At 44.3% G+C, this 11,031-nt stretch overlaps 1 protein-coding gene across 1 annotated transcript; it reads right to left on the reverse strand.

Annotated features, from left to right (window-relative positions):
• Window positions 1-5,121: 5,121 nt before the first annotated feature.
• HTR1A (5-hydroxytryptamine receptor 1A) lies at window positions 5,122-9,864 on the reverse strand. The gene has a single exon (XM_012462288.3). It carries the CDS (start codon window positions 9,126-9,128, stop codon window positions 7,860-7,862), a length of 1,269 nt encoding a protein of 422 aa, XP_012317711.2. The 5' UTR covers window positions 9,129-9,864; the 3' UTR covers window positions 5,122-7,859.
• Between the last annotated feature and the right edge of the window lie 1,167 nt (window positions 9,865-11,031).

Below are 11,031 nucleotides of genomic sequence, written 5' to 3' on the forward strand. Positions count from 1 at the left end.
GTCATAGCAATACCTATGATTTGGTAAGATCCCACTTGGGGTTTCCCATTAGCTGGCTGAGTCTTATCCTGAACAAGTTGAATATTAATACCTTCAACGTAATAGGTCTCCAGATAGGAAGTAGGAAGGCCCTAGAATTTGAGTGCACAAATTTCCAAATCTGCAATTTCCTGGCATTTCCTTTGTTGGAAATACATCCTTTGTAGTTTCACAGTAAATTGCCTAAGATTTCTTAAGATGTCTTTATCTGAGGGCTCATTTCACCAATCTCCAAACATGCCTCTGATAACTCTTTCAAGGCCGCTATCCAAATGTCACTTTATCAGTGAGCTGTCACCTAAACACCAATAAAAAATAGCAACATTCTCCCCCTTCACCTTAGCACTCCCTATACATCTTACTTTAGTTTGTTTTATTTTCCAGATTGCCATCTTATGTACTACATATGTATATGATTTTGTTATTGTTGCCTCTTTTCTCTGTTCTCTCTACTGTAAATTCCTTAAGATCTGAGACTATATTAGTTAGCTTTTCCAGTATAATAAATTATCCAAAACTTTAGCGCCTTAAAGTAACAATCATTCATTTAGTTCAAAAGTCTGTGCTTTGATAATTTAGACTGAATGAAGCTGAGAGGGTCTTCTGGTCTAGGCTGCCCTCACGCTTGTGTCTGCAGTCAGCTGCCAAGTCAATCAGGCTCTAGCTGATGCAGAATGGCCTCAGCTGGGATGACTCCAGCTGGGATGACTCTGCTCCATCTGGTCTCTTCATCTCCAGCAAGTGAGCACAGGATTGTTCACATGACAGTTGGGCAGGGTTACAAGGAAGCAAGTGGAAGAGGACAGAGCCTCTTGAGTTCCATGATCAGAACTGGTACCACAGCAATGCTGTCCCATTGTATTCATCAAAGCAAGGCATAATGCTAGCCTAGATTCAAGGTATAAGAAAATAGCCTCCATATCTTTTTAAAACATATTCATTACTTCACATACTTATCATTTTTTGTGTGTTGCGAACACTTAAAATCTATTCTCTTAGCAATTTTCAATTACATTGCAAAAGAGGTGAACACAGAGAAAAATAATGGTGGCAATTTTTGCAAACAATCTGCCAAAAGACTTTACCAAGTTTTTTCACTGCTGTATCCTGAGTATGTAAAATAGTCCCTGGCCCATCAGTACTGCAGAAATCTTAGTTGAATGAACAAGTGAATTTCATGGCCATTACTCCTGAGCCAGAGCCTCTCCCATAAATTGCTCCTTCTCTTTAGTAAATACTTAAAATACAATAGATGCTTATAATAAACTATATTTTTGGTGAATTTTTACAATTGAGTCCTGTATCAACTGTTCTTTTAAAGTTAAAATCAGCTTTCATCATTTGATTTCTATCTTCTTTAGTTTTTGCAAAGTCAGACTAATTGTTCCCAGAGACTATGAAGCACACTATATTTCACAGGATGCTTCCTCTCCAAGAACCTTGGAGGAGTTTCAAAACACTTTCTCATCAATCTCCACAGCGATATAACAAGATAAGTATGTCCCATTATCTTCCTTGCCTTTTCCCCTCCCTTCTTCCTCCAGCCAGCTTTTTCCCTTTCATTTCTTCAAAGATGAAACTAGCTTAGACACAACAGAACAAACACTTTCCAATACAAAACAGCTCCTTGAATTAGTGGCCTGGAAAGCTTTCTGAAAGGCTGGGCTATTGCACAAGGTTATAGACAGTTAGCACTATGATGCCTGGGGTGTGGTCAGATATGGAAATGTCAGTGGATTCTACTCATTTCCCTATTCTTGCCATTGCAAAATAGATTGAAAAATAAAAGAAATGCACTGGATATGTTAGCCTCACTGCTATGGTCTAAAAGTTTGTGTCCCCCTAAAATGTGTATATTAAAACCTAATCACCGATGCAATAGTGTTAGCAGGTATAGTATTTGGGAGATGATTAGGTCATGAGGAAAGAGCCTTCATGAATGAGATTCATATTCTCATAAAAGAGGCTTCAGAGAGGTCCTTTGTCCCTCTTGCCATGTGAGGTTACAGAGAAAAGAGAGCCATCTATGACCCAGTTAGCAGTCGTTCATCAGACAGCAAACCTGCTGGGGCCTTAATATTGGACTTCCCAGCCTCTACTACTATCAGAAATAAATTTCTGTTGTCCGTAAACTACTCAATTTATGGTATTTTGTTATAGCAGCCTGAACAGACTAAACACTAATGGATCTAGGTTTTCTAGTAATATAAGGATCAAATAGGTCTTTTATGGCTCTTAATAAGTGAACTCAAAGAGCAAAACAGATTTGTTCTGCTCTGCACTTACTGAACTGGAAAGATACAACCTTTAGGCTTCATGTACCATTCTGAATACACTACTTAACATAGTATTTTTGGGTTGCTCTTCATGAAAGGCTGTTGTCTCTTAGGATTGTTCCCTCTCCAAAAACAATTAACATCTCCTACTAAAAAAGAAATTAATATTAATCAGGGAATTAATCCAATCATTAATTTATGTAGTAGCATTCCTCATATACTCATCCAAATTGCAGATTGTTTTAATGCTGTGATATGTATTAATACCTTTTCCAGCAGGCCCCTGCCATATGGGTTGGGAATTCTTTTAGCAGAGGACAAAGCCTTTTCACATTTACAGATGAAGCTCCAAAAAGAAAGACCCACAGGAAAAGCAATCCCTGACTTTCCTTTTCTGTCATTTGCCCAAATCTCCCTGGCTCAAAACCTCATCAGCATCTTCTACTCTCTCTCTCTTCACATCCAGACACCAAGTCCTGCCAGTTCCTTCTTTGATGTATTTTTCATCATCTTATTTGTTTTCCATTCCTTCTGCCAGCTTCTCACATTCAAGTCTTTATTGCTTCACACCTACCTTGTTGAAATCACCTTCAAAGAGAACACATCTGCTTTTGTTATTAGTGTCTCCACTGACTAAAACTACAGTTCCAGCTTTTTAACCTGGCATAAGTACTACCATATACAATCTCTAGCACCTTTGTCTGTACTTACCACTACTCTGTGAACCTTCTGCTTTAGCTAAAATGTTCTAATTGGCATTTCTAACAGGATCTGCTACTTCATATTTAAATGGCACATTATGTGTCCAAACTACTTGGCAAAATCACAAACATTACATAAGTATGTTTCTTCCAGCTGAATGTTGCAGTACATTTTGCCTTGTACCACCCCCTGGCCACCCTGTTGCAACCCTTTAATGGTTAATGATTCTCTCTTCATTCTTATGCTGTCCTCCTTACTCTGCTCAAAACATTCTTCTTCTCATCTAGTTACCCCAGACCCCCATTCCTTGGGCTTCAGACCCATATTTTCCTCTCTCTTCCCAGACCCTTTCAAGTTAACACAACACTTGGGAGGTTTTGAGTCTGCATCTTTCTAAAGGATCACCATTTGCATAATCAACCCAGTTATTTAATCGACATCCAGCAATCAGATAGAAATTTCATACTAGGCCCCCACTTGCCAGGAAGAGGGTATTAGGCTGTTTTCTGTCACCTCTGAAGGCCTTTCATATCACCCCCCATCAGTCCAGAGCTCAATCCTATATACTTTATACAGTGTTTTCTACCTACCCTTCCCTTCCCACTACCAGCCCACAGTGAGCTTTGTCCTCTGAATTCTTAGAGAGCCAAACTACTGTGATTCATCCTGTTTATATGACACTTTGACCCTGCCATGAGTAGTTACTTGGCCTTAGTAGTTTATTCTTATAGATTTAAAATGGTTGAAAACTTCTTCAAGGTGATAACAGCATCCTGTATTAATTTATAGTTTTATATTTCAATATTATTAAGCAGTAGCTGACACATGATCACTGAAAATGGGTTACTGGGGCTTCATAGTCACACTGGAAGTGACTGATAACCAATAATTCCCTCTCCTAGTTGAGGTGTTGATAGAGCTCACAAGAAGGCCTATAGAAAACAGAAAGCCATTGTCCTGGGAGGAAGAGATGCCAGAGGAGGGAGCAAGGGTCGACAACAGTAATATCCAAAATCCAAATGACAAATATGTCCAATTCAACATTTTACCCAACGTCAGGGATACATTTATATAACATTTTTCAAATGACAAACTTCAGATGTTCCTTATTCCATCAACTCTTCTAATTTTACTTTTTTTTTCTTTTTTGGAGATAAGAGTCTCACTCTGTCACCCAAGCTAGAGTGCAATGGCGTGATCATAGGTCACCATAACCCTGAACTCTTGGCCTCAAGTCATCTTCCTGCCTCCTCTAGGCCTCAAAAAGTGTTGGGTTACAGGTGAGAGCCACCAGTAGTAGCCTGATTTTATTTTTCACTATTGGGATAATATGTGTATGGACATACTTCGCCTGAACCAAGCTTCATGAGCTTCAGAGTGCTCTCTGCCCTGACAATAATGACCCTGACCTTTGTTTACTCTTGAGGTTTACCCATGCTCACTTTGCCCTGCAGCCATCATTCTGACACCAGAAAGCAATAGAATGAATGAATATAACAATAGCAACAACAGGTGTTCCTCACCACTGGAGTAGGGAAAGAATAGAGCATGGTAATCAATTTTAACATAGTAATGCATCTTATATACAAAAGCCTACTATGGAAGAAGACCCAGCCAGAAAATAAAATACCTCTCTACTTTTAATTGAGTGACAAACCCCAAAACAATTGTTCCTTTTGAAAGCACGGGAGGTCATTTTCTTCCAGCTGAATGTTGCAGGAAGGACAGAGGAAGGATTTTAGCACCATCCAGTTTTAAAAAAGCAGGTTGGACCCCTGTTGTTTTCCCAAAAGACCACAGTTCCCCTCCACGTATGTTCCATTCTGTCCATATTAATTAGACAGAAATATATATGTTACCTGAAAGCGCCAGTCATGGAAAATGCACGGTTTTATGCCTAAATGATATGTGACTTTCTTTTTCCAGAGACATAATTTTTTAAAAAGAAATCACCCATCTAGAATAAGTTTTACTGTTGAAAACTACACTTATTTCTCTGTCAGATCCCTGACCTGTACAGAAGGATCTCCTTTTAATAAGTGTATTTTTAACTTTAATTTTAAATTATGCAAATAAATACAAGTAGACACGGATTTTAATTGAAATAAAGATGCATGTGTTACTGATACCAGTTTATTGTAGCATTACCATTATTAAAGTACTTTATTGTCACAAGAAAAAGTGAAGGCCAATTTTGATGCATCAGTACTTTACCTTCATACAAATACTTTAAAGAGAAAGAAAGCATCAGGCACTCTTTAGAGATATGCAGCTATTTTATTTCTCTAAATTCTCTATTGCCTTGACAATTGTGCTCCAGTTGGATATTCCTTCTCCATTCTTGTATAAATCCTCCGAAGCAGAAAAAGCAAATGTCCAAAAAATGACTGTAACACAATTCTGTAAAAGACACAAATAAATGGAAATCTCCAAACTTTTAATGTAATACTTGCTGGCCAAGACATAATTTAGATGAGCAAATTTGGGGTTTGGGTTATTTTAAATATAGATTTTGTTCTAAAAATTTAGTATAAGATACAGAAAAACTTGGTTTCTGATATACCTCTACTGAGATTATGTGAGCAAAAACAAAACTGAATTTTCAAATGAGTAATAGTTGTACTGGAGAAATCTATCTTATTTTCTTCACTGCAGACCCTTCTCAGCATTATACATACATAGACAAACTATTCCCAAAGTTTTAAAACTTTCCCTATTTATCTGGGATATGATGTCTACTTCCAGTTTAGAATACAGAAAGAGACACCAAAGGAAACCTTTGTTTAGTCTGACAAACAATAAAATGGCTTTAAGTGACAGAGCTGTCCTTTCACCTTCACGATTATAAACAAGTGATCTTTCCACTGGCAATTTTTGCAATTTATAAATGTAATACGGTTCTTAAAACAGCAAATGCAAACATTGGAAAGGTACAGTTGAAGGGAAAGGGGAGTAGGGATCAATTACTTTGTGCAATTTCTGGAAAACAAAACCACTATTCATAAGAAAATTAGAGGCTAGACCAAACAATGACAAACCTCTAGATCCCCGTCGTGAAGGTGGAAATATACATCCAAACAGTGTAGCTAAATCACTTCCCTTTCTGGGGCAGCAAAGATTTTAAGCAGTTTCTCGGCAGGAGTGGCAAACCTTAAAGAATAACTGAGGGAGAGAAAACCTGGAGCGCCGCACGATTCAAAGGGCAAAAATGTGGTTTCCATAGACCCTTGGCACAGCAGAATGGTCATGCCAGGAAACAAATACTCCTCCCATAAAAGATTCTTAGCCTCCCCAGGAAGACCACCTCCTAACTAGTCCTTTAGGGCCCTGCTATTTAAACTATCCGCCTGCTGTCACAGATAGTGCTAACCTATGGACTATCTGGGCATTCCATTGAAAGCCCTGAATTCCTGTTTGGAAAAAAAATTCTGCCAACTTTGTGTCCTCGATGTACTGTGGAACAACTGCAGTGAGTGTCGGGACGCGCTAAACAGAATTATTCCCCGATCCAAAAAGGACAAGAGCGTGAATTAGGAGGAAAAAGCCTACATCGTAAGGATAAATTTGTCCTTTCAGGTTTTACTGGGGGAGCCAGCTGTAGCTTCCGGCATGCGTGCCCTGGGGAAACTTTCCTCTTTGCCGCCCCTCCACGCCGCCCCTTAAAGCCTTCCTGGTCTCTCCAATCCCCAGAGTTCTGCAGACCTTGCGCCGCCAGCTAAGGCAAAAAACCTAATGTGTCTACTCGCGCTTCAGGGCGCCCCAGAGCGTAGGCGGAGGAACCCAAACCCGCTAAGTCAGCAGCAGGGCGCGCCCAGCGCGCTGCCAGATCACAGATGGCTGGGGAGGCGCGCGGATCCCAGGCCTCTCAGCGTCCCCAGCGCGCAAACAGCGGCCAGCGGGCGCCTCCCGCAGTACGTAAGTGGCGATGCCAGGACCTCCAGACTAGCCAGCTACCTGTACAAACAGCAGTCCGCTCTCTTCACTGTACGACTGTCAGTTTCTTTGGTGAGTGCTGACACCAAGGCAAGAATAGACAAAACGGTCTGCACACTCTCCACCTCCTCGCTCGTCCCCACTGGCCCGGGCTGTACTTACAAGTCCACTCTGAGAGACACCTTCTGGCTACTCGTTTTGATTCCAAGGAAACAAAGGAAGCAGGGGTTGTGCATTGCACGACAGTTGTTCCAAGTCTGCGCGAAGACGGGAATCCCAGGGGCACCGGGAAAAGCAGACTCTTCCGCCTCTGCGGACCAGCAGATTAGTGCCTCAGGACGGGCGAGGGCAGAGAAGGAAGCAATGAAAGAAAAGAAAGGATAAAAACGGGGAGAAAAAAAGTGAATATTTCAAGGGCTAGAGGGCGAGAGAGATGGAGCAAATTCCCAAACCTCAAGTCCAAGTTCTAGGAGTTGGGTGATCGGATAGAGCCCCTAGTGGGTGCGGCGGCTGTGTGTACAGTTTATTATTTTTTTTATTTTTTGGATTTTCTACCTTGAATAGCTAAGGATGAAACATCCGTCGCAAAGATTTAGGGGACAGAGGAAAGAAGAGGCAATTGCTGAGATCAAAACTGATGCTAAGGGCAAAGTCTGGGCCAATGTCGCTTCTCACAAACTCTCTGAATTTCCTGGTCTCTCACGCCCCGTCGCTGGGTCTCCTTTGCACAAAGCGCCCTGCCCTGGTGCGGGAAATGGGGAGGGGACCAGGTCCGCAAGCCGCGGGCAGAGTAGCTGAGAAAGAGGAGAAGTAGCAAGTTATCTTAGGTGTTGATTTCCTAGAGTTGGGCGAAGCATAGTGAATGGGGCGGATCCTGTAGCCCCCCACTGGCCGGCTACTCCTCCGTCATCATTGGCGGCAGAACTTACACTTAATGATCTTCTTAAACGCGTTTTGAAAGTCCTTGTTGAAGTACGCATAAATGACAGGGTTAAGCAGAGAGTTGGAGTAGCCCAGCCAATTGATTATGGCGCCTAACAGGGTGGGCATGTGGCAACTGCTCTCACAGAAAGGCAGAACAAGAGCCACGATGAAGAAGGGCAGCCAGCAGAGGATGAAAGTACCCATGATGATGCCCAGCGTCTTCACTGTCTTCCTCTCTCGGGCCAGGGCCATCTTGCGCTTCGCCTCGGCGTTGCGCTCATTTTTCCTCTCGAAAGAGGCGGGGGCACAGGGGGTAGCACCAACCTCGCTGGGCAGAGGCAAGTGCTCTTTGGAGTTGCCCACTCGGTGCACCTCGATCACCTCCAGGGCGGCGCCATCGTCACCTTGCCTCACCGCGCCATTGGCGCACAGAGCACCCTCTGCCTTGCTCTCCACGCTCAGCCTCCAGTTCCTGCTCCCCGACTCTCCATTCACGCTCTTCTTGGGCTGTGGGGCCGGAGATGCTCCACGGCGGGTGTCCGCTCCGGTCTTCTCCACCTTTTTCACTGTCTTGCGAATGCGGAAGCGCGCAGCTCGGAATATGCGCCCATAGAGAACCAGCATGAGCAGCAGCGGGATGTAGAAAGCGCCGAAGGTGGAGTAGATAGTGTAGCCATGGTCCTTGCTAATGGTGCATGCATCGGGGTCCGAGCGGTCTTCCGGGGTGCGCCAGCCCAGCATGGGCGGGATGGAGATGAGGAAGCCAATAAGCCAAGTGAGCGAGATGAGCGCAGCAGCGCGCCGGGGCGTCCTCTTGTTCACGTAGTCGATGGGGTCCGTGATGGCCCAGTACCTGTCCAGCGCGATGGCGCACAGGTGCAGGATGGATGAGGTACAGCACAGCACGTCGAGGGCGATGAACAGGTCGCAGGTGACCTGGCCCAGAGTCCACTTGTTGAGCACCTGATACAGCGCGGCCATGGGCAGCACCAACACCGACACCATAAGGTCGGTGACCGCCAAAGAGCCAATAAGATAATTGGCCACATTCTGCAGGGAGCGCTCCAGGGCGATGGCTGCCACCACGCACGCATTGCCTAGCACCGCGCAGAAGATGAGCGTGCCCAGCAGCAGAGAGGTGATCACTTGGTAGCCAAAGGTCACGTCGGAGATACCAGTAGTGTTGCCGCCGGTCTCAAAGGGACCCGGGGATGATGTGGTGTTGTTGCCCTGACCAGGGCTGAGCACATCCATGCCTGTGAGCCCCGCGCGGGAAGGTGGAAGGAAGAAAAAGCAGCGCGAAGATCCCTTTCGCCCCTTCCCCTGGGGTCTTCCGCCCGTCTCCCAGGAAGTTTCGAAGGAAGGGAATCCAGGGACCCAAGCAGGAAGTTCTTACTGCTCCGGCGAAGGTATTCCCGAGGAGCAGCTTTCAGGCGCTCCCTGGGCTCGCGCAGTCCAGCGCGTTCAAAGGCTCCAGCTGGGAAACTGGAGTTGGCCCGAAAGCAGCTCCGGGATCTCTGAGCGGTGGAGAGGTGGCTGGAACGTCTGTCTGTCGCTGTCCATTTTACTTTGCCGCTTCCCAACTGGCTGCCGGAGCTGGAGTCTCCCCAAGAGTAAACAGTCTCCAATCCCAGAAATATCTAGAACCGAGAAGCCCCATCCTCCACGGTCACTCAGTGACCCTCCTCTCCCGGTTTCCTTCCTTCTCTTTCTCCCTCTCTCCTCCTCCCTCCTCCTCTCTCTTCTCTCTCTCTTCAGCCAATTTCTTCCCCCTTCTCCCCATTTGCCTTCCCTTTCAGTCTGCCTCTTCCTCCCCACTCCCCATTATTTATCCCCCTGTGAGTCGCTTCTAAAGCCAGGCTCCCTCCCTCCCACTCTAACTCTCCCCTCCTAACACTTCCCCAACCCCAAGGAGTGCCTCTTTTCTGTGGGTCCCCGCCCTCCTATACCTCTAGCTCTGCGCCTTTGCATTAGAGTCCCTTTTTGTCAAAAGAGACTCAGAACTCACTTACACACACCGGATCCCTGCCGGTGAGACCAAGGCTGTAACAAATAAACTCCGCCTCCAACCCAAACTGGGGAGGGGGTATTTAGAAGAGGAAATTCTAACTACTCATTACCTCGTATTATCTGTCAAATTCTTAAATAGTGTCAGCAGCCCAGAGTGACAATAGGAGATGAGAAAAGGAAGCCCAGGGAGCCTGAATGGGAAGGTGAACAGTCCTGGGTCAGTCTCTCAATTATTGGTAATTGATGGAAGAAGACAGAGTGTGTCTTCGTTTTTAAAAAGCTACCTCCGTTCTCGCGCCACTGCACTCCAGCCTGGGTGACAGAGCGAGACTCCGTCTCAAAAAAACAAACAAACAAAAAACTACCTCCGTTTATCATCTCACAGTCCAGCCTGACTCCCTCAGGAGGATATTGCCTGTGACTTTTTTTTTTTTTAACCTTGGGGAACTGGGAGAGAACGAAATTATAAAGGACGTGACAAAGGACAAGGGACAAGGAGAGGTAAACAACTGCATCTCTAAATAAAGAACAAAACTCAATATGATATGTATTCTACACACACACACATACACTTTTCCATCACTACTACACTTTCAATTTCAGTGACACCATGGGAACATAGCTATGGGAACATAGCTTTGTGGCTAATAAATTCAGAGATGGAAATATTTTGCATATGTGTTCTGAGTGAAGTCTGGCATTTTATATGGCACTTCTTACCAGAGCCTGCAAACCACTGGGGGAAACTTGGCGGAATCCCTGTTCGCTAACCGCCTAGCCTCTCTCAACCACAGAAACTGAGTTCAGCACCTGGGACAGCTCTAAGCAATGAGGGTTTAATGTCGCCACCTTCCGGCAAATGTTTTAGAGTGCCACCTAGAAACCCTTATGCAGAAATTAAGCAAGTATTGAGGAAATCCAACAACTTCTAGAAAGAGGAAGACGGTTATTAAAAGGCAAAGTAGCACTGAGTTTTATCTTTTTCCTATTTTCTTTAGAAATTTATTTTAGTGTCCTCCTTTGCTCTGAACCTTATATATCAAGCCTATTATATGTTTTAGCTCCCTTTAAAGCCTGAAACATCTGTCATTCACAAGTTCTATCTGGGAATGTCATTGTAATAAAGCTAGACAAAAATCTTCACATG

Source organism: Aotus nancymaae, unplaced genomic scaffold, assembly GCF_030222135.1.
Source record: "Aotus nancymaae isolate 86718 unplaced genomic scaffold, 86718_ANA_hifiasm-v0.15.2.pri h1tg000014l, whole genome shotgun sequence".
In the NCBI taxonomy this organism is placed as follows: Eukaryota; Metazoa; Chordata; class Mammalia; order Primates; family Aotidae; genus Aotus; species Aotus nancymaae.

Coding starts and splice junctions, on each gene's coding strand:
- HTR1A (XM_012462288.3), bottom strand. CDS start 9,128: ATGGATGTGCTCAGCCCTGGTCAGGGCAACAACACCACATCATCCCCG.